The sequence below is a fragment of the Pleurodeles waltl genome, chromosome 10 (assembly GCF_031143425.1).
Source record: "Pleurodeles waltl isolate 20211129_DDA chromosome 10, aPleWal1.hap1.20221129, whole genome shotgun sequence".
Taxonomy (NCBI): Eukaryota; Metazoa; Chordata; class Amphibia; order Caudata; family Salamandridae; genus Pleurodeles; species Pleurodeles waltl.
The window spans coordinates 57,873,129-57,897,975 of NC_090449.1; the positions used below are offsets into that span (position 1 = coordinate 57,873,129).

Here is a 24,847-nt window from a genome sequence, read left to right on the forward strand (position 1 = left end):
AAACATAACCCATAACAAAGAACGTATTTGTAAACTGGCATAGAGTGACTGCTGGTTATATGGACTTCATTGTTCATATCTGGATGACTGGCAACTGCTAGCCCTTAGGTGCCCTACAAACTATTCCAAAATGATGAAGGCACTTTAAGGTTTTAAGAAACAGTTAGTGGTCCTCCACCAGTGACTCTCAATGAACTACACATAACAGGACCCAACGAAACATCTCAGCACCTTTGACATAGTACAAGATGACTGTGTGGCCCACCTGTGTCGAAAATGACCTGTCCTTAAAAGATGGACTAAAATCTAGCAGGTCTGGCACGTGGCCATGAAACCAAGACTTATGTAATAGAGACCAAGATCACAATGGCTCTGCTGTGGACGCAATAGGTGTCCAAAAATGCACTGATTACTGCAATACGGCCCCTTCCAGTCTTTCTGGCTGGAAGTTGGCTACAGCAAATGTTAACTTTGTGTATTGAATCTGTTCACTGTATAGTCTAAAGTTTGGCATGGATTGATTTGTGTATAGATATATAAATTGGTTCAAAACTTGGGCTTGTTCGAACCCTGGAAAGAATTGGATAGGTGAAACACAAGTGGTGCTAGCAACTACATACAGATGTTAAAAGATGGCCGATTTTAGATTCTCTATGAAATCAGAAGTCAGTGGCACTAAGAGTAGCATTGTTTGGAATTGCATTTGGCAACATTTATGGGCAACAGCTGAGAATGTGTTTGCATAGGTTTTCAATTTTTTGTAGCAAGGCATGTTGAGTCTGAAAGTATTTGTTATAACCTGGATCAGAAAGAGGCTTCCTGAAATTAAAAGGTTTGAACTCAGGCAGCCGAGGTTTGGAGTTTCACCAATTTGAAGGCAATATAAATTAGTCTAGAGGGGGTGCATGCACTGATTAAGTGACAGTGCACACCTTTCAACATATTAAAACTGAAATCTAATTTCTTTCCACTTTGAATGAGAAGTGCAGAAGGGTGAAGGTTGGCATTCAGATTGTAGAGGGATGACTCAACAATTGCAGTTAGGATGGTACTTTCATAGACAACTCTGGAGATGATCGTGACTTGGACTATAAAGCAAAAGTCATAGCCAGTGATGAGAGCTTTGCTTTTGCATTGTAGTTGCAGTAGGAAGAGGCGGTATCTGTATCCTTCATCAATATAAACTGCTCAATTCAAAGAAGAGTCTCGAGTGATGCCCAGGCTTCACACTGAGGGACACAGAAGAGGTGGGTCTCATTGTGTGAAAGGAATGGCAGCCAATTGAAAAAGAATGACATGTGCAAGGAGCGATAGAAGATCCGACAACTCCCACGACCCAAGCTGAGTGTGTCTTAAGACTTCCCCATCAGGAATATGCCCTGGTGTATGACATGTTCGGCCTGTTTGCAGTAAGGCAAACAAACTACTGGAAAATTGGGCAGATTTGTCCCCGTGACCTTTTACTCCATTGGTTAGGGTGTGCCCAATGCCAGCCATAAATGTGGCACCTCGTCAGAAGACTTACAGGACCTGTTGCCTGTGACCTGAGGTGATTCATGAACGACTGGAGCTGCTCTCTCTTGTACTCAGGACTAAGAAGACAACTCTGAAGGTCAGTTCCTAAGTGGCTCCAGTGACATGTTTCAAGAGGCCTTTTTCCTAAAGTGCCCTGCTGACCAGTGCCAACTGAACTTGGACTTAAAACTTTGTTGGTGGTCTCTGCCTGACACTTTGAGAGTCTATAGAGGCCGTACCTCAAGATCCTGAGGGCTTGGAATTGTATTCCTGTGGTTGTTTTGAAACCAAGAAAAAGTTTGGAAACTTGAAAACATTTGCTCCAGAGATCCTGAGTCAAGGGGACCTAATGCAAAAAGTACCCAACAGCATTTCCTCAACATCAGATTGAATTTCAGATTCATTTTCTGTGTTGGGACTTGGAAACCTTTTTGAACAAGAATCACAAAAGGTCCAAAAGTCAATGGGACCAACCAGCGTCAACGGTAAACATCCGTTACCATACAGCTGTAACGTCGAAGAGCCTGAACCACACATGCATTACAACGCATGCACCTTTACCAAGCATAGCCTTAACCATGCATTTTTTTGCAATGGATATGCCTTTACCACGCATGCCTTTACAATGAATTAAGTTGTAGAGGCATGCATGGTTGTGGTGGTTAAGGCATATGTGTGGAAAAGGCTATCAGCGGTCTTAAATGAAACGGAAAGACCTTTCTGTTTCCTTTTTGTGACCTACCTGCCTGCCTTGGGAGCTGCCTCGTTGTGAGGAAAGTGAGGTAAGGGGAAGGGGAAATGGGGCAGTTTTAGAGTCTTGGTGGGGGGGAGGGCTTAGGCTTTAGTATTGGGGCAGTGGGGTTTAAAAGGGTTGGGGTCAGGGGGGTGGGTTATGGTTTTAGGGCTTGGTAGGGGTATGGCTTTAGGGCTTGGGACAGGGGGCGGTGTAAGGGCTCAGGGTGGGGGTGGGTTTCATTTTTTTTTTTTTAAAGCATCGGAGAGTCGAGGGAAGGTGTTGCGCTGGGGTCCTGTTTTAGGGCTTGGGGTGGGTTTAAAGGGTTGGGGACAGGAAGGGGGGTCACGCTGGGATCACGTTTTAGGGCTCAAGGCAGGGGGGTTCGGTTTTAGGACTTGGGAGGCAGTTTTAGGGTTCAGGGCAGGGGTCGCTATGTCTTTTTTGTTTTTTTTAAAGGCCTACGTTGCATAGGTCCATTTTTAGTGTTTAGGGCAGGGGCCAGGGAAAACCGTAACCACATATATGCATTTACCATACATGCTTTTACAACGAAATACATTGTAAAATCATGTGTGCTAAATGCATATTTGTTGTTAGATATGCATGGTTAAGGTTATGTGGGGGTAATGGCATTGGCATTGTAATGCATGTGTGGTGAAGGCATGCGTTGCAATGGAATGCGTTGTTCCGTCATACAGCCGCTTCAAGTATGCATCCTCAGTGGTGGATACAATTTCACCCTTGTCCCACTTGGAGAAGATGTTTTGTTCAAAAAACAAGACAAAGTCCCTTTTTGGACTGGGTCTTTGAAACTTTTTCAAACTTCTTGACTTCGGACTTTCACTGAGACATATATGTTTGGTGTATCAAGTCTCAATTGAGAATTTTTGAGAACTTATTAAGTGTATAGCTACCCAACAGGTAGCTATTGCAGTTGACCTGCAATTGTGCTTAGGATTTGGTCTACTACGACCATTAACTGCCATTGGTGCAATTTTTATTTAAATTGTTAAATCATATCACTGTTTTTTGTCGTTTTTGTGTAATTAAGTTAATTACACTTTTCTAATTCTGTTTCGGATTTTTATTGCTTGATGTTTTTACTTTATTACTGTTTTAGTGCTGCATAAATACCTTACACAATTCCCGCAGTGAAGCATGTCTGCTCTTTGCCATAGCTACCAGGTGGGTTGAGCTCAGATTAGTTTAGTGACTTTAAGGGCTCACCCTGAGAGTTGTGACTATTACTCAATGTGGACATTTGCCCACCTCAAATAATAATCCAATTTCTTACACCCATGTACATGCTAGCAAGAGATGGCCACAACATCTAGTCATGAGGAACTTTGTTGCACCTGGGGAGGGGACATGATCTGAAGTCTTACATCTTCACACACTACAGTCAGAGAGAGAGGATGAGAACCATTGATGGACTTTGAATTCCATGCACATGCAAGAACATAGGATGGGCATCAGTGGTCCATGTTTAATGATGGCAATAGCCACCAGTAAATCCACTAGAAGAAACAGGCCTAAGTAACAGTTAGCAAGCAAGTACAGTTTGTAAAAAGCAACCTGAAAAGTGACTGTTGTGCTGGAGTATGGTTGGAATCTGGATTCAAATTGTTGAACAAGGTTGAGCTTAAGATGTCCAGCACACAATATGTTTTCCAAGGAAATGGGGGCAGAGAGAGGTAAATAGAAAAAAGAAAAAAAAAACGAATAATAAAAAAAGATAGATCTGCATATTTCACAAATGTACACTGTCAGCTTTCACCGCATTGCCTAGAAATGTCAGTATTATTTAAGGGGCAGCAATAAACTTCAGAGGTTGAACTTAGGCTTTCTATTTATTGCAAATAAATGTTTCACTTCTCGTCAATAGAGTTCAAGGTTCTAATAGAATGGCGTGTGCTTTAAGGTACGATATAGAAGGAAAAAACTCACTAAACTAGTGACCATTTTTATATATACAGTGTATGTATATATATATATATAGATTTTTTTCACAGCTATAATGTAACTGCAACACATTTGCAATTAAAAAATAAGAATAAAAAACAAATAAAACAAAAAAGCTTGCTTATTTAATTTGGTCACCAAAGGGTTGGACCAGCCTTAGGTCAGAATTATCTTGACCCCAAACTTTGTAGATATTCTTCAGAGATTCTAACATAAAGGTGTCATACACGAGACCAGCAAATTACATCTTCCTATGAATGGAAAAGTAACCCTGCTTGGATGGGAACCGGAGTCGCTGCCTCCGTAACAACCAGAACTTCCTGGATGGATTTTAAACATCCCAAGGTTTTGAGAAAGCCCTAAACTGTACAAAAACTATCACTTTGTTGATCCCAATATTCAGTTATCTTAGTACGGAAAGATAAAGTATTATTTCATTCAGAGTCTGGCAATTGCCGCATCCCGGCATTGGGTGGACACATGGGCGAAGTACTCCATTCTGATAGTGGCCTTCACCTAGAGCGAAGTGAAGTAAGAACACGTCTGTGGCTACTTTTTAAGGAGATCTGAAAATAATCATCCTGAAGTTCTGGCCTTTGTGAAGTGCTGGAGCTATGAACATCATTGAAGTGTCTACAGAAACTTTACCCGTGACCTGTGGCCAATCCCTCGATACTCCCAACACTGCCTTCTGTGACCACTGATTCTAGGACGCAAGGGGGCAGCAGCAGTAACGAAGGCCCCACTTATTCTTTACGACCAGTGTCTCCGTTCTACCATTACTGCCCGTCTTGTACAAACATGCACATCTCAGCAGCCTATCTGCTGATGAGCATCATCTGGAGGGGGCAGGGACTCTTCCTGTCACCAAATATGCTGGATGCTGTGTAGGAAGGAAGAGGGGTTGCTCTACTTTGTACTACCCAACGCCCCCACTAGACACCCTCCCATATGCACCCCCCCCCCCGACCCCAGGCAGACTCTTGCACCTCATTTAAAGAGTACATTATCTAATGCCCTTTCTCCTGCCCACTGCTGAAGCTATAACACCACACTGGGAAGCCACCAGGGCTTCAAGACACTGGGGGCAAAGCTCACTGAAGAGGACCAATAGGACTATGGTACAGGTGCCTATGTTGCTGAGACAGAGTGTTCAAGATTAGGCCTATGCATTGGCAGCTGCCCATGCCACAAGAGGCTTTTCCGAAGACTTTGGGCCTGTACCTGGTCTTACATGGCTGTACCTGAAGGCATATGAATCTGGGAGGCTCTGAAGGCAGTACCTTGGCATGTAATAATGTACCATGTCACGTGAAACTGTACTGGGCATATGAGGTTGAGCCTAGGTATCTGAAGCTGTGCCAGGGCATAAATGCGGTCTACGCATGTAAGGCTGCACATGGCACATTGCTAAAGAAGTTGGAGATGTGGCTCTACATTGCTCCACATGAATCCTTAGTAGTACTGGGTAGACAAATAATAAAACCTGTATTTTCTTCTGGTATAGCCATTCCTTCTTCTCTCAGCTAAGAAATGACAGACTGTCCTAGGTTTGCAAACAGAAATTAGGATTGATATGGCCTCACTTGGTTTCTTCGGTTTAGGAAGGATGAGACTTCCATACAAGTTTCTAGAAATGTTTTTGTTAAGGGACATCAAGGCCATCACAGATCAATACAAACAAAAAGCATGAAATAGACATCCTTCTGTTGTACTGTGAGCAAGACACACCCATTGGGTTCACTTTACAAGGATGTAGATATCACCCAGTTAGTCCTGAAAGTGTGAGATACAGCTGCAAATTTGGATTGAATGGGCAGCCCAGGGCTAAAATTAAGCACTATAAACAAAATTCAGTAGAGAAATTTTTCTCGGAGTAGTATCTACACCACAAGCATGCCAACTACCTTTGGATGTGAATTCTGGTGCCGCATTATAAGGGTCACTCCCTCATTCTCCTCTAGGCCGGTGTTCAATTCTGTAAAAAAAAACTTGGATTTCAAATTGGTACAAAACTGTCTTTTGTATCCTTGGTTAAATTTATAGACTTTGTTTCAACTCACTTCACAACTGTACTCGGCAGTCAGAGCATCCCAGTCTCAAGTCTTGACTCTATAAACATCCATCAGCTGAGGCTTCCCAGATAAGGTACTGGCCATCTTTGTGAGACTGGGAGGGCTGTGACTTGCATCTAGCTGTTGTATAGCATCAGCCAATTTGATCGTGCCTTGTGGGCGATAGAAGCCCTTCCTGGGCTAGCGTTTTATTTCAAACGCAGTTTAAAGTGCTCCGTTCTGTACATGTTTCATGCACTACTCTGAAAGCCTGCGTCTCAACGACAAGGATGGCTTGTCATTCTTTTGGATCCATCTGGAGCTTTTGAAACTACCCCACATGAAATACTGCTGTATAGTCTTGCAGACCTTTGTGGGGCGGGGTCGGCGGAACTTCTCTCCTATTGATTTCGTCTCTTCTAACGGATAGGGGAAAATCTTATACTTTTGGCGGTTTGTCCTAAAATGACAACTAATTAATAAAAGAAAGGGTTTGTTGGGGGAAAGCAAAGCAGTCTCAGGAAAGATTGCAACAAGAGAGAGGCGAAAGATCCAAAGGAAGAAAGTACGAGAGAAAGTTTACTATACACAGTTGTCACAGAAGTGCTGGTAGGTTCCCATGCTAAAAAGATGCACTTTTAATCAACCCAAATCCGCTCATAGGCTGAGGCAGATGAACGTGTTTTGACTCCTTTACAACAGAATATATGGTAATACAGCAGATGGCTTAACCATCCCTCGATGTATTCTCTCCCTGCAGTTATGTTCAACAATGAACCACAAAGGTGCACGCACACCCACTCACATAATACACCCACGGAAATAGACAAGGAAGCTGCAAGTCCCTAGAAGGCATGACACTTTATTTGAATTCCTTCAGTGCATCAATTTGGTTACCACGACGACAGTCCACACTGAGAAGGAGCCAGGATTCCCTCCACAGCAGTGCTGAAGGAGGAAGTCTGGTACATGAGGTCTGGCGTGGGTGGGCAAGCCACTTTGCGGAGAGCTTGCGGTGTTGTTAGACGCGTCACGTTTGTGACGTAGTTTGGGGGCACCCTGCAAGGGGAGGGTTTTCTAGCTGTTGCCTTCAGTTCAACTGCACCTAGAAAACGTCTCTGCGCTTCTCATCTGGCAAGTCTTGCAATCCCTGAAGTTCTCGCAGACCCTGTAGGAGGACAGAGAGAAATACGGTAATGAGAGGCAAATAGCCCAAGGCAAGATGATCAATATAAGATGGGAAACCAAGGAAAAATCGATGCAGATAGCAAGTACAGAAGTGGGTGAAGCAAAAGATGCATAGGGAAAAAAGCAATTGAGAGAGTATCAAGACAAGGAAAGAAAGTTAGCAAAGATGTACAGATAAAAATATAGGCTGACAATAGACAAAATAATGGATTGGAAACAGGAACACGGAAGTAATACAACTTAGAATAAAAGTAGCAATATAGAAAATGGAATGAAAAATCTGGAAATGGAAGAAAAAAAAACCAAGCATTTATAATGCATCGGGTCTCGCGTTTGCTCGTGTTAGAGCCGATTGCGTTGTAAACTCCTAACCCGACTTTTCACCTATCGGGCAAAAGTGCATTTATGCACGTAACCCGAAAAAGTGAAATCAAGTAGGTAAAGCGCTCGACTTCTGCCAAGCGAGATCGGGCTCGTAAATTAGTTTAAAAAAAAGTCCACCAGCCGGATGGAAAACAGCGAGACTCGCATGTTTTCTGTACTTGGTCGCTGCGCTCGAGGAGGGCTAGCCACCGGAAAAGGCATGACCTATGCGTGCCTTCGACTAATGAAAGCAAGCAGATTTAATTAGGGAAGCCCACGAACCAATAAAAAGCACTGACGTGAAGTTGACAGGGCTCGGAGCCCTTTTCTAAATACTAAAGAGTCTCCCTGCTATACGCATGCGCGAGCGCATGCAAAGCAGGCTCAACCCTAAAAAAAGGACACAAAAAAGGCCAAACGCAATCAATCAAAATAAAGATCTATGAAGTTGAAAAGGCAGTTAAAAGTAGGAAGACAGCACTAAAACAGCAGGAGGAAATGGGATGGAAATTGAAAGGATGTAATCAAAGAGAAATTAGATGGATTATTAGATGTAATGTAGTATTTGTAAAGCACCAACGTGATACGAAGTGACCCCAGGTTGTACGGATATTGATCATTCTTAACATACACATCAGTATAGTCCACTACTCTGCTGAACAGGCCTGCCAAGGCAACTAAAAGGTCTGGCTTTGGTAAACTAATGCGGTGCCTAATTTATTTTGAACTGCGAGCATATACTACAAAAATAAAATGAAGAGAAAAAAAAAATCAGCCACCTAAAGGTGGAAGCAATATGCTTGTGCTTTTTGTGGCTAATTAATACTTTTAAATGCTTTGAACGACTGTAACCTCCGATTCTAGGACCCAATTTAAGCACATAACGATGGCTAAACATACAGAGGATAAAGAATAGAAATAATAAAGTGTGGGCAAAGTAAAGCACCAAACTAAGCATCGAAATGTACTTCTGTTTAAGTGGATGTGCAGATGTGGTCAAGTCAATTGACATCACTCAGAGGGTAAAACAGCCCATGGCCTAAGGAAGGTGACTTAACCCATGCTGTGCTCTGTGCTGGGCTGAAGCAAAATGTGAAAGATCAAAGGATGAAGAGGGATGACCCAAAGCCCTAATAGGTTTGTATGTATGTACGCATGTATTATTTCTTTTTTGATTACATGAGGAACGCAAAAAAAGCTAAAGCAGTTTCTAGGCCAAACCAAATTCCGTTACCATCTTCTCAAATTACAATTGTTTACTGCCTGAGGCTGCTATCATCACTCTTTTACTACATTAAGGTATGTTCTTGCGTCACGCAAAGGCACAGACGTTTTCAGATTGCATACTTCCATAGTTTGACGCACTTACGTGGTGCCATTTTAAAGAAACAGCGACAGGCCCTCCTTACTGGCAACAAAAACCAGGTAAAAGTGAACTTTGTTTTATATCTACTAATGCCCTTTGTTTAACCTTGACTACAATAGTGGCTAACTAACGATTAATCTTCTTTGTCTAACTCATATTTCCCTATACTAATCCACCACTAATTCCTCTTGGGCTCCGGAGTAGCGCGCTACTCGCTGAAAAGCGCTTCAATGCCTCGTCAGGGGTAGTAAGCGCTATATAAATACTATTACAATGCAATAACAAGTAGAGATTAAGTTATTGAAATATAAATCAAGGAAAGCATTTTGCTACTTTTTACAAACAAAAGCATTCTGATTTTTAGTCACTACTAATCCCTTTTTTGTTACCTAAAAATGTAAATAGCGTTAACTTTGAAAAGTATAACAGTGCCGAGGGAACATGGCGGCTGGCTGAGGTAGCCTTCGGAACCTCTAATCCCAAGGGATTGCCGGCCTGATGGAATGAATGCACTTACCTCCTTGTGGTAACTGCTGGTGCTGGGGACTTGCACCCTTCTCCTCTGGGGCTGGCAGGCGTTGGAAGCAGGTGCGGACATAACACTGCCTTAATGGTGGAACTGGGATTGCTGTATTGGTTTGCGGCTGTGCTGGGACCTCCGCGCCATGGAACCCGTCCTGCTGCAGCAAATCTGCGACGTGGTTGGTGCTGGCAGAGTCAGCACTTGTTTGTTGGAGTTGGACTGAGAGACACGAATCTGAGCAGCATGGATTTAGCTCCAAGGCGGGAAACAGGTGTCAGGTAGAGAGAAGCTCCTAAGCCACGCAGGGCAGAATGCTCAGATGGAAAAAAGGTGGCGAGTTGAGTGAGTGTCCTTTGGATTCGGTGATCTGACCTCCACTTTACTGCCTGGGAAAGATAGTCAAAGAGACTGCTGCCAGTCTTGTTACAAAAACCAAAAACAAGGCTGAAGGTGTTGTGGGAGGAAAAAAACTCCACAGTGGGTAATAGGTGAAGAAGTCCTGGAAAGAAGGGGAAACAGCCACCATCTAACTATCAAGCTATCAGTTAGGCATATTAAAACGCGTGGTAACACACGCTGGAAAGTGCACTACGATGACGTCCCTCATGGGGAAGAGACAGACACCACCTTCCCCCCACCACCAATGCATAAAAAAATCTCAGATTTACTCCATCCGAGAGACTCTAATTTAAAGCAAAGTCTCAGGAGAGAGCAAGAAGAAGGTGAAGAGGGTGATAAAGTATTTTCTGAACAAGAGAGCCAGGAGAGTAGGGTGAGAAAAGTAAAAAACGAATAAAGGGGTATGGACTCAGGAGGTGCAGCCCCAGCAACTTCTAGAGTGCACCCAGCAGTTCCCACACAAAATAAATTCTCTTGCTGGACAATGAAGGCGTTGAAACTGGCAGCAGGTGAGGGTGTAAGAAAAAGGATTAAGGACCACAGTGAGACTGCCAACCATGAGGAAGCAAACACTGAGGGGGACAGTTCTAAATGTTGGGTCAACTAGTGCAGGAAATCAATGAGCGCTTTTCAATCTCCGAAGCAAAATCAAAAAGAGATACAGGTGACCGGTTTCAGTTTAGAGGTGAAGATACAGAGCATAGCCCACTGAACACAGGAATTGGAGTTTAGAATGCAGGACCTTCATTTGATTGTTCAACAGAATTTTCTAGAGGTTGTACGTTTGAAGCAGAGAGAAAAAGTAATGTTAAAAAAAAAAAAAAAAAGCTGGAAAATAATGTCAGGAGGAATAAAGTCAGAATGTTGGGAGTGACAAAAGGTACGGGGGGCTATTAAATCTTCTGTGACAAGCCTGTTGAAAAATGCTTTCCTACAAGATGCTGCCTCGGTTAGCTTTGACTGAAATTCAAGAGGTTCACAAGAACCCCTTTAAAATGTACCCTGGGCAGAAAAAGCTCTGAAGATCCTGGTGAACTACTCATCTTATACTGTGAAGGAGAAGATCTTAGGCCTAGCCTTGAAGGAGAAATCTCTGCAAGCAATGTGGGACACATTCAGGGTTATGTCAGATAGCTCTAGGGAGACTGCAGACAGACAGTGGGAATCGGGGAGTCGATTAGAGGAGCTGAGGGGGTTATGGGCTAGAGAGCAATGGAGATTCACTGCTATTTTTAAGGTCATGTGGCAGAAAAAAAAAATGCACAACTTCTCAGACCCAGAAGAGGTTGACAAATTTATAACGCAGGCTAAGAAAGGGGTAAGCTCAGAAAAATGAGAAGTATGAGGTGACAATAATGCAGTATTAGTTGACAATCCTGAGGGGGATGATCTCAAATAGGAACAAGGTATGCCTATCTATAGAGTTGGGAGTGTTCCCATGGGAGAGAGAGCACGTGGTGGGGAGCATAGGGAGGTTGGAGTGATAATCTGACGGCCTGTGGGCGAAAAAAATAAAATAACTGATTTTAAAGCATTCAAAAGAGAATGGATCCAAAATTATTATTCTTCAGGAGACTCACCTTTTGAGACAGGAATATAGGGATTTTTTTTTTTAAATAAACACAAAGATGGGTGGAGAATATGGTCATTTTGGACCAACTGCACTGCACCAAAGGAATAGTTATACTTTTTAATGTACATTTAGGTGTGGAATTAGTCCGGAATGGAGTAGATGAAAGAGGGCGTTGGATAAGTGCTGAAATAAAGGAACAGCAAATTCTCTATACCTTAGTGAGTTACTACGGCCCGAATGTAGATGTTAACCCCCGTGACCCAACTCTTTGTTTATTTGGTGAACTTTAATGCTCCCATTATTTCAGGTAGGAACTTCAACATTTTATTGGATAATAATATTGACAGGTCTTCAATACAGATCCAGATCAGGTCCCCAAAAATGAGGGTTTATTTGCTGGCTATGTTAACATCTGCGATGTGTGGCGCAGAGTTAAAGGGAGGTGTAGCCATTACAGTTTTCACAGTAAAAAAGAATGGCCATATTCTATATAGCATTATTTGTCATAGATAACAAGGAAGTGGAGAAGGTAGTTAGGATAGAACATTTTCCCAGTCACTTGTCAGATCACAATGCTATGCTTTTAAAAACTGAGTTGAAGGATTTCCATGGTATTAGGAGATGGACAGTTAATCGAAGAATTCTCTTACAGTCTGATACAACTGCCTTAGATACCACAGGGTACAGAAGAGTTTCTTTCCTGGAATATGACATCAGGGAAGAGAAAGTGCAGCTCTCGCAATTAGAGGAGATTGCAAAAATCATAGGAAGTATCAAAGGCCACCTTATTATTAAGTGGGGAAGACAGGAAGAGGATTTTAGAATTACTTGAAGATCTGCAACTGACGTTTAGAGTAAAGGTAGAGAAGAATGTTCTACAGCAATGGGAAGCCAGCAGAGTCAGAGATATTATATATGGGAAATATTGTGGAAAGCTGTTAGCCTGGAAATCAAGGTTGGATAAGAATCCAAATTATATTAGGAAGGTCATAAAGGAGGATACAAAGGTGCTCTCTGAAGAGAGAAGCAGAATTAAGGCTGCTTTTAATAACTTTTTCCAGAAGCTCTATACAGAAGCCTTGTGTAGTGTAGACTGGGAAGATCTGGATAAATGGCTCCTGGGAAAAAAATCTTCTCAAACTTTCCAATGGTCAACAACAACTCGTGTCAAGTAGTTACTGGTAGTGAACTTTCAGCAACAATTAGAAAGTTGAAAAGAGGAAAGGCTGCAGGTCCAGATGGGATCCCAAACTAGCTTTACTCTTCAATTGCAGAGGGGATAAGGTCTGGGTTAAGTTGTTTAATTCTATTTTGATAGAAGGCCTGCCAATTCCTGAGTCCTGGAATGAAGCAGTCATTTAGTTAATTCCAAAACCCGGCAAGAACCTTACGCTGTGTCAATTCTTTCACCCAATTTTGTTACTTAATTGCGACTATAAAGTTTTTCCTAGCATCTTAGCAGCCTGATTGAAAAAAGAAGCGGGAGCCGATACATGACAATCAAAAGGGGTTCTTGCCAGGGAGGGACATGAGAGAGTTGAACCATACTCTCAACAGATTTAGCCACAACATCAGGAGCTCCATTGTCACTTGGATGCCACCAATGCTTTTGATTGGGTCAGCTGCAGTTACCTCATGGGTATGGTGGGTCATTTCGGGGTGGGAAAATCCTTGATAAAAACCATGAGATTTATGGTGCTCTAACTCCTCGGATTTTGGTGAATGATAGTTTATCAACACCAGTGAAAACAGAAAGGGGAACCAGGCAAGGTCGTCCTCTCTCGCCTATCCTTTTTGATCTTCACATTGAACCTTTTGCTCAAAGCTCACGACTGAATGAGGAGTTAAAACTTTTTGTACTAGATGCCTATTCCAGGAAAATATCCCTATATGCCAAAGACTTAATGTTTTATACCGCAGACATTATATCTACTTTACCAAATCTTATGATAAAGGTGAGAAATTTCAGCAGGTTTTCTGGGTACAAGGTTAACAAAGAAAAATATGAGATAACCAAAGACTTAGGGAAAATAGCAGCTGTGAACATCGAAAAAACAGGTTGTGAGACAGAGGAGCTTGTAAACAGATGGCAGAATATTTCCCTCTCTATATATGGATGGATTAACTTAGTGAAAATGTCTATTTTACTTTAATTTACTTTTTTTTTTTTACAACATCCCATTAAATTTAGATAAAAAGGCTCTCCTGAAAATACAAGGGGAAAATTACATCTTTTTATTTAGGCAAGCAGGGGAATATGACTCTCCGGGAAGAAACGGTGGGCAGGAGGAATAGGGCACTCGGGTCTACAACTTTACTATTAGACATTTCAGCTGAAAAATAAAAGAACGCTTCGTCTCCTTCCCCCAAATGAGACAGCAGTGGGGGTAATGTTTAGGGCCAGGTTATTAGGTCTAATGAAGGAGGGCTTTTCCCACAAATTCGGGGCACTTACATTTTTCAAAAAGATTAGATTGAAATATTTGCATGCAGCAGCCAAATAGTGGTACATGGTCAGATCACTCTTGGGTATTAATTACTATATTAAGTTGTCCCCAATATGGGACTCCCCGAGGATTGAGGAATGTCTGCTCGACAGTCTTGCAACGCCTTTGAAACAGAGTGGCATAAATAGAAGGGGCCAGATGGTGAATACCGGGCAGAGGCCATCCTGGGAATATTGGAATAACAAGACAAACGGGTCTCTCTCCAGATTTACACTTTATCAAGTGAACGCATGGCTTAAGAGCCAGGGCTGGTCTGATGCAGAGCTTGGGCAAATGGAACTAGATCTTCAAGATCACAGAGTCATGAAGGAGGAAGTGGCACATTGGTACCAGCATCTGTGAAGGCAGCTAAGGAAAATATGAAATCTCCACATCTTGCATGGGATAGATACATGCCGGGTGCGAAGCTGGAAGAGATTTGACTGCACTTTATTTGGTGGTTAAACCTACTACATTAAGGAAAAAAACACTTCTTTACCCTTCACAGAATACAAAGGACCCCAAAAATTGGCAAAAACTAAGGGGGAGCGTAGAATTGAAGTGTAAATGGTGCAGTAGCTGTGAAGCAGACGACGTGCATATGTTTGCAACCTGCCCAAACCTGGAAGAATTTTGGACAGGCGTATGTAAGACTATTTCTGACTATTGGAAACACCATAGAGGTAAGTCCCGCTCAAATTATATTTAGGGTTTGCAGCAGGAGGTGGGAAGTTCTCCTTTCTACCTAAAGAACAGAAATTGTATTTTACTTGCAAGGAGGGAAAACTGCAATCTTTGGAGTCAACCTCTTACCCCTACCTCGCAAGCCTGGAAGAGGTCTGTGTTTTTTAGGGTGATGGATAAGAAGAGTAATAGTGGGAACGAAGAAGAAGATTCCAGGACTTGTTTACAATATGATGAATTATTATGTCCAATGATAATACCATCTCAAATCTGTAACAGCTGGAGGGAATGGGAAACAGAGAACAGTCGATATTGCCCAGCAGATGTGTGTGGATTTGAGCCCTATACTAAGCATGATGGGTGTCAGAAATTCGGTCGGTGCTTGTCAGAGGTGATATGAAGACTAAAAAAAAAAAATGTAAAAAAAAAAAAAAAAAATTCTCCGAGATTGTCAAATTTATTAGCATTTGAATATTCACTGAGATTTAGCAATTAGTGACTGTGACATAGGCTGCCAAACTTTCAGCTTATTCCTGCTTGTCAGAAAACAACTGCAGCAACCACCTTCTAGTGAGACTCCCCATACTCCTTGGACCTATTGGATAGTATAATAAAATGCTCTAGAAGGACTCCAAATCCTCACAAGTTGCACCACTGCCTCATATTATCACCATACATGTTTGCCGCACAGACCTACCTAAGTTTGACACTTTTTTCTAATTTTATCATCATTCCCTTTTTAGATTGTTTTTTTCCCCCAATATGCCTTTGCTTTCGTACATAAAAAAAAAAAAATGAAAAACTCATGAGCGGTCATGTTACAGCCATCAATTACTATTTTTGTCATGCTGTCACTGTTTGTATATGTTCTCACTGAAAGTCATGCCCACACAAGCGAAAGGTGCTGAAATATTCAATTAAATGGTAGACTGTGTGTATAAAGGGCTAATTAAAAAGCAACTATATTGGACCTACAGTAATATACAGTAGATATAATGTTTCTTGTCAAATGCTTTTGGTGTTCAAATAAATATGAATAATATATTTACCTGCAATTACAACTCCCCAGCTTTAGTATCTTTGAAAGATTCATATATTTGCCTATTGCCTGCCTCCCTGAAAATGTTAAGTAGGTGATGATGTTAGAGAAGTGTAGATAACAAGAATTAACAATGAAAACAGCCATACTCTAGTTGTAGTATGTTTGCCTTTTTTTATGACCCGAACACAGGCTAATCAAGAGGACAGACTATGAGCCATCACTAATGTAAGTGGCCGAATCTCATGAAATGGCGGGTTTCATGTGAACCGATGAAAGACACCAACAGTGAAGAACTGTAATTACAGATAAGATATTTTATTTTCCAAAATTTGGACCTTGCTTATGTTCCAATGCTTCAAAAGCATTAAAAGTGGTAGACAGGAAAGTGGTTCACCTTAAGAAAATGGATTTTGAAGCACCACCTAGTCTGCTCTCCGGAGCATGTCCAAGCAGTATTCCTTGGTGAAGGAAAGCATCATCCTCCAAACCCTGCAAATGCCTTTTTTTTTTAAACCCTGCAACTAGGGTTATTCTAGCTGCCATATTTCAGTTGGATCAAGCTCTAAGGGTGCAAGGTAGTTGACCACCATATGGAAACAGGCATCTGTTAAAAACAAATATATATACAATCCATTGTGAAATACTTTGTCCACTAGTCTGCCCTTGTTGCACTGACTGAAATCAGATTGCAAAACTGTAAATATCTTTTGATATCCAAGGAGTATAACTATTTTTCAACCGGTAAAACTGGGTGAAGAGAATAAGTCAGAAGGCAAATCTGTTTATTCAAGTGAAAACTCAATGGAATTTTGTGTATGAATCTTGGGTTAGTGCAGGGGATAAACTAGTCACTGTAAAACAATAGGAATGGCTCATTTGTTAAAACTGCTCCATGTTTCTTACTTTTCTAGTCAATGCAGTTTCCAAAACATCTGTCTTCCAATACAGATACTGAATCGCGTTTATATGAATAGGTTTCAATTGCTCCTTCATCAATGCAGCTAAATGGTGTTAACATCAGCACCACCGTGGGAGGTAAACATTGGGTGGAATGCACAAGAATCTTTCCATGGACACTTTTTAAAAAATAGTGTTGGATAAGCAGGCCTTCTTATTATAGACATAGATATTGCTGAAATTTGAACTCTTACTTAAAGAGTATCTTCAAATAGATTCACTCAATTATAGCAGATAGGAAAATAACGAATGTGGTTCAATTTGATTAGAATGTCCCTAGAATACAAAAAGTGTTCATTTAATTTGAAAGTTGTAGAATACGAAAGTGCTCTGGCTGACTACAAGATCCGATTGCACTTGTCTGTGAGTTGCAATGTACCACATTCTAAGTGCAGAGAAGCCAGACTGTCGTGTGTAAGGACACCACACCCTCCTGAAGTATTTGACCTTCACCCTATGACAAAAGAATAGTGTCCAGCTTGATCTGGACTGGCATCTTTAATAACCGGAGGGACGAATACTGCTTTCAGCATTATTGTTGAGCATCCTGACCTTACCTTCCCAGAAACCATGGGTACTGGAGGAAAGGCATACATAATTTTGTGTTGGTCTCGTTTGTGGAAAACCCCTCTCCAATGGATCCTGGACATCTTCACACGGTAGTGAATAATGAGGCACTGTTGCTTGAAGGGTAATTGTGGGTCCACTATCTCTGAAGTTAAAAAAAAAAAAAACTGCTCCCCATCTCTGGAAAATTAACATGCACTGGCAAAGCCAAGAGGTCTAGCTTGTGCAAGAGCTATAGGTTATGCCAATGTGTTTTAGCCACGTTATACACCAACATAGCTTCTGTTCAGCATGCCCAAATAAGTGGGGTACTTTTAATACAGTAGAGGCGTGAGAACACATGATAGAACATGGTTTATTACCTATTGGATTTATTTCCTTTGTTTGCTTCTAAAAAAGTAAGCCAGTGTGCAAGAAAGAACATATTTTGCAAAATACACTCTCCATCAAGATAGTGTGAGTACTCACTTTTCTTAAACTGTTTCTCCTGCACATTTCAAAATTAAACAGGTTTCCTTTATAGTCGTTTTTCATTGATTAGAGTGTACAACATTAATTGTTGCACAGTCAGTCCACAATGAAAAATCATAAGCTTGGCTGTTGGGTTGGGGTTTGTATATTTTTTTAGAATAAACAAACACTATACTTTCCTGTGATTAGAAGGGTCTGACTGATGTAACTGTATATTACTTTTGCAATCCAGCCACTGGGGCAAACAATTACAGATGAAAACGTTGTCACCCATTGCTATTATTTTTCCTGCTCATTTTCATTATGTCAATGATTTGTTTCTTTTGTACCTGAGAGCAGTCTACATTCCCAGTTTTACTTGTGACGTATGCTGAAAATCATGTGTGAGCGTCTTCCCAAGTTCACATTGTAATGAATGGGGAGCTGGGAAAGGTCTGCCCTACAGTACCTCTCAATCTCTCTGACTTCTTGTATCACTCATGCATTAAGTAGTCTTCCCATTGTGCAATGAAACATTGGCATCAATTCTATACAGTGATAAGAGCAATCTACACAAATGACCACATGCTGAATTCAAAATCGTGTTATTTTCCTGAAATGTCTAGCTTTCCTCGTTCATCCACCGTTTTTTTCACTTGTTTCCAACAAATGGCAATTAGGTTAAAACCATAAAAATTAGGAACAATCGAGCACCAGTTAAAAGAAATACAAAAACTTCAGCAAACAATATTGCTTTTTTGTTTTACAACTCTGTATTTACCAAAAGGTGGTAGGATGGTGGATTTAGCACAGTAAACCTTTTGTGGAAGCTATTAAAAAATATATACTTTCTTGCAAAGCTTTTTAACCACTCTGGGAGAAAAAAAAAAAAAAGAAGAACACAAACTGCAAACTTTTGCTATATTTGTACTATTTTCTCTGTCCACTCTAAGATAATCCACAAACGCAGGGTCACCTTTAACATTCCTAAGACGTCGGCGAAAAAAATAAATATATGCAAATTTGATCTGGTACTTTCTGTGGAAAACGGTATGAAGGCTTGTGCACGAGTTGCCCCAAACATCAAAAAAGGGCTCAACATTGGGTGGGAAAAGCCTCAGTAACAAAAGGATTAAGTTATGTTGTTTAGAGTTATTGGAGAAGAACATTTGCCTGGACCAATAGCTTCTGACAATTTGTAGTTGATAACTGCGCAGACCACTGGGCCATCACTAATAACTGTATTGGATCCTACCCCTATAAAGTTATCTAAACAGCAGGACTTATCTTAGTGCTCAGCATTTACAGCGGCCATTAAGCTGATCTGAAAGAAAGGGGGGTTTTAGCACCCATGCTGAATGAATGTCCTGCAAAGCTGATTTTAGTTTCGAAATATCAGGTGCTTATGTTCTTTCGGCTGTAAAAAGTGTAGTGATTTATATGCGAAGAGGTTGGAAAAAATGTAATGGCTTTTATCTGTGATGCACTCTAATCGGCTAAACTCATTACAATGCGTTTAAATGTTTTGTCTCCCCACCACACCTCTTCTTTGCAAGTTACTCATATGAACTGGTCCACCTTTGTATGCAAAATAGCATGGTGTGTGAGTTATTAGGTTATGGATACTGAGCAGCTCAATGATGCATATGATGGCACTACCAGTTGGCTTGATATTCTGTCTGCATTTTGGTCAATTAAATAGCCATTTATGCAGTGAATATTCCTGGAGGAAGCCTACTCTTGTAGCTTTTAAAGACATAAGGCGAGTCTTTAATTAACTCAGGGGATTTAGCGGGAAGTGGTGACTTCAACGGCATCCAGGACACCATTGTGATTCCTTGTTCTGTAAATTTCTCACAAATATGATAATACACAGTAAGCACACCCCATCATCCAACAGTGCCAATCATTTTCCATAAAATACCTCTGCACCTCCGACAGAATATGCAAGCATACTCAGTGACCCAAAGGCGCACGTGGTTATCAATGCAACTGCAAAAGAGCTCACAAGTATTAGAGAGCTTGTAAACGTCCTTTTTTTAGACTGAGCACAGCAGCGGGCAAGCGCTGTTTTTCCGACATGTTGGTATGTATCTGGGCTTTCAACCAAGCCCATTGCAAAACCCATTACTATCACTCGTTCTTGGTCTCGCCTTTCAAAAATCCTTTCTTTTCGTTGATGAATGCTTTACGTTTGTCCCTCCTTAGGGCAGTTTTGTTGGCACCTTGGGGACCGACCCTGTTACATGGATAATTGAACATTTGTGGATAACTTTGACCTCGAGCGAACTTCTTTTTCCTTTTGCGTGTCTCCTTCACGCTCACGGTGGCACTTTTAATTGGCTTGCTTATGTCAACTGTTTTACTTTTTATTTGCAGTTTGTGTGGCAAGAAAAGCCCAGTTAGTAATTTACAAAGCTAATAGCTCTAACACGAGCAAACGCGAGACCCATTGCATTCCAAATGCTTGTTTGTAGCTGAAAGCAACCTCCATTTCCAGATTTGTGTGAACATATGCTGAGTAAAAAAGTGTGTGGCCATTCCCATGTTCAAAGTGCATTAATGAAGGAGATATCGAAGGCTTCCTCTGCACCAGGGGTTCCCAACCTGTGGTCCAGGGACCCCGGGGGGGCCGTGACTGCTTAGAAAATTAAAATAATATTAACAGATTAGGTCCCCAGCTTTCAGTAATGAAAGCCCCTGGATTCAAATAATGATTCAGTGCGGGTCCCCCATATTCCAGTAATGATAAAGTGGGAGTGCACAGAAGTCAAAAGGTTGGGAATCACTGTTCTTCACTATTTCTCAATCTCTAAGGTTTCGTACGCCATTTATACATCTTTTCATTGTGCACACAAAATAAGTTTCACTCTCTCTAGAGATACACTGATAAAGCTTGCTGCAAATGCACTGTCATACAAGTGTAAAATTCTTGTTTGGCACCATATTAGTTTATGTGTATTTTGTACATAATCTGCAGATCACCAAGTAAGACGTTTTTCTACTGTTGGATGGGTACAAACCTAATAGGGAGTCTGAATATTTACTTTGTTCATATTTCTTTCTGATGATCTGTAGGAGGGCAGATTAATCTGGCTCTTGTTACCAAATATGAAATATTCACAAATGGGGTGTTGGCTCAGATGAAATGTTCACTAATTAAGATTATTCCGCATGAAAATTTTACTGGGCTAAAATAAAAGCGATAGTCGCTTAAAAATCTTATATATGGACTAATTTTATTGGAGAAAAAAAAAAAAAGGGAAGGTGAATAAGGAGTCGAAGATTCCATTTGCCCCTAGTCTCTAAGTGACAATACAAGTATTGTTCAGCAACATAAACTTACCTCTAACACCATCCGGATATTAGCTTTGATTTTTGCTGCATCCTGGGTCATCATTTCACTTGACCTGGGAATGAGAACAGGTAATGGAACAATAATACTTTATAGCAGTGACACTCAAAGTGCAGCCCTCCTGACCTTTAAATGCGGCCCCCTGGTTAAGAGGAGCACTTTGCTGCTGCTTACTCGACTCACCATTTACATCAAAAAGATGTTAAATACACAGGTTGATTGAAATGAAAGAAAGGGTGTAACTATGGTGCCCTGTGTCACGTAACTTAAGGAACACCTTTGTTTATAAAGGCATCTTGCAGCAAAAGTGTAAAAGTATCAATAAGTCTGTTAATAATCAAAATAGTATATTTCTCTGACATGCTGAACCGTTTCACCTTGGTACATGAGATGATCAATGCACTGATAAAAAAAATACTTAAGTGATAATTTTCAAACATAAATTAAGCAATATTAATTCTACCCACTTCTATTATCACAATGCCAATAGTGTACTAAGAGGCAAGTCAGTTGGAGCACACTTTGGGGGCGTCTTTTAAAAAAATTTTTTTTATAAATGAACAACACATAGTTTAATACATCAAACACAGGTGCAGGTGTTGTACAGCACACAACCTAACGTCATGTATTTCAAGGTCTTCATATGCGATAATGAAGAAAAAGGAGGGAAAATGAAATAAAACACTTGCCTAGGACCACGTCATTTGGTTAAGTGTAGAAGCCAGGATTAACTCAAAGTTTTTGGTTTCACATTGTGCAATTCAGACACCAGATGTATATGCCGCACTTCCCTTACACCCACCCCGGTCGCCACCTTGCTGGTATCATTGCGGCCCTCCATTACATCACAGACCAAATATTGTGCCCCTAGGAAAATGTTCGTGAGCACCCATGCTTTATACCATCAAAATGCAACAGTTCCGGGAGCCCAGTGACTTAAAAAAAACAATTAATTCAACCTGGTAAATGAACCATTGAATCTAATCAATCAACTGGATAACATCAGTAAGTGGTGATGACCATAATGGAAAGGGAATGCCCATGATACAGATTATGTGCCAAAACACTGCTGTGCATATGCATGTAATAGTTGTATGGTGCAAGCTTAGCCAAAAGGCAGTAGTGCGCCATACAGGGTCAAACGAAAGACAGTCATTAACGGATTCAAATAGTAGCCTAGTTCTGAAAGCAGAAGTGGACTGTTCCTGTTGTGTGGGACAGTGTTCTTTCAAAAGGTGTGTTATTAGTTTTTTACTAAATTGAAGCAGGTTTGGGGCAGTCCAAATGGATAGTGGGGTGCCCCTCCCTATCCTGCGTGTATACAGGGAGATGGTGAGTAGCCTCGTTTTTATATTATTTTTTGCACTTAGTCTCCACTCTGATGGTACCAAGCTGCACTTGTGCAGGCAGCCCCTAGAGATGGTTAGCTTATCAGCTAAATTTGTGGGATGCAGGTTTGCGATGGCTTTGTAGATTATGCAGTTGCTTTGAAGATGGCTGGGGCCGGCAAGGCAAGCAAGTGGAGTTCGACCCAGGTGGGGAATATGGTCAAATTTCTTAAAGCTCCTTATAAGGCATGCTCCGATGTGCAGGATGCCATTAAGGGGGTGTTAATGTGGGTTCTGGGAAAACAAGGAGAAGGGCCATGCCTCCATCGAGGGGCAAGAATAAGTAATCTTGAACAATGTTTTTGAAGATTTTTTTTCTGTGAGGAACTATTTAACTTTCATCAGCGGAAAGCTAGCGTCTGGCCATTTTGGTTTGGTTTACACCCAGTGTGAGTCCAGGTGACTTGGCCTTGGGTCAAAGCTGGGATTCAAATCAGTCCAAGTTCAGATGGAGGAGAGTTTTGGACACAGTTGTTGCTTGTTACTCTTGAAAACAGCAGGAATTCTGTCTTCGTGAGGGTAAACTTCAGGTGGGCGTAGAAAATCCAGGTTTTGGTAAAAAGCAGGCAGCGTTAGGGCAGTGGGCTGTCTTGAGAGAAGGAGGTTTTTAAGTACAGTTGTGTGTCATCTGCATAGTTGTGATTTTTGAAGCGGTTACATCTGGGGCACCTTGAAGAGTTTTGGAAATTAAGATGGACAAGGTGCAACCCTGGGTGGTGCCACATGTGAAGGGGGCTTCAAGGACCTGGAAATACCCATGTGAACAAACTGGTATCAGTATGATAAGTAGGAGTAGAATCTGAAAGAGACTGCACTGAATCCTGAAGGAGAGGACCTCTTTTTTTTATGATCCCCCACGTTTTTGGATGCTGCTGCAGTTTTTTAAAACTTTGTAGTGCACTGAGCCTTGCTGCCCAGGCCCCAATGCACGTGCTCCGACCCCCAAAGCATGTATACAACTGGCTAATGCCTGACTGACTCATTTTATGTATGCTAAAGATCCCAGTATATGCTACAAGAGGGACCCACAGCTAGGAAGTTAAATGTCACTAGTGGGTTGCAGCACTTAATTTTACCACCACAACAGTGACAAGGAGAAAATGTGACTCTGCGCCTGCCATTGAAGTCTAGTCAGGCAGAGACACAGCCAGCTCGACCTGGTAAAGGAGGAAAAAAAAAAAAAAAAAATTAAACAAAAATTAAATAATTTATATATATATATATATATATATATATATATATATATATATATATATATATATATATATATATATATATATATACATATACACATATACACACACACACACACACACACACACACACATATATATATATATACACACATATACACACACATTTTACCAGGTTAAATCCTTCCTTTTTATATTAATAAGCCACCACTAGGGGAAGCCCTGGTAGCCTACCAGGCCGGATGCTTAATATTAAAAAGAAGGCATTGTCATTTTTTGTGTTTAGCAGGCCAGACACTGAAAACAAGTATGTGCGATTCGCACGTAGCAAGGCTGGCTGTCCCACTGGTAAACATGGAGTTTCATTGGTCAATGTGCTACGTACTAGCTTCCATTTGGGACCACCAAAAAATATTACTACAGGGTATCAACTTAATCCTAACATGAAACCAGAGCCATTGCTGAGTTAGGATCTAAGGTAACTTTTAATAGAAAGGTAACTTTAAAAAATGTCACAACTTTGTTTTCCAAACTTCCGGTAGTTATTCTTGTCTATCTGCAGCAGTTGTCATTGAAGTCAACATGCTGCCCCTTTTTGGAAAGTGTGAAGAGCTCCGAGGAACAAGGCACAGAGAGAACTTCTGGTGGGAGGAGGTGTGACCTCCTACAGCAGGATAACTACCCGGAGGTGGACACATATGGCCCAGCTTCAAAGAGACTACCGCCTCGCCGAAGCAAATGACGATTACACATTCGCCTGTCCCCTCATTTGCATAGGGAGACAGGTTAGCTTCTAGTACAGAGGAGGGAAAAGTTTGTTGCAGAACCGCGGCAACCACAGCTTGCTTGGCTAGTGAGTCCTCCCCTCCCACAAACTAGAAGATGGCATAAAAGTGGCACTCCAGACCCACAGTCCTCAAATCTCCGCTGGACTTTAACAAAGACAGAAGATGGACTGCTCTGCAACTCCCAGGTCCCAGCAAAGAGAGGCTGCAACAAACACTGGATTGCACCTGCTGAACTGGAGGGACTTGCAAAGGGGACTC

At 41.4% G+C, this 24,847-nt stretch overlaps 1 protein-coding gene across 1 annotated transcript in view; it reads right to left on the minus strand.

The window, feature by feature from the left end:
* Positions 1-7,109: 7,109 nt before the first annotated feature.
* UXT (ubiquitously expressed prefoldin like chaperone) overlaps positions 7,110-24,847 on the minus strand; it is a 37,171-nt gene continuing 19,433 nt past the window's right edge. Inside the window, exons 6-7 of the mRNA XM_069209658.1 lie at positions 21,212-21,275; positions 7,110-7,435 (exon numbers count right to left, since the gene is read on the minus strand). Of these exons, the coding sequence (XP_069065759.1) occupies positions 7,373-7,435; positions 21,212-21,275 (127 nt within the window). The 3' untranslated portion in view covers positions 7,110-7,372. The remainder of the gene's footprint in view (positions 7,436-21,211; positions 21,276-24,847) is intronic.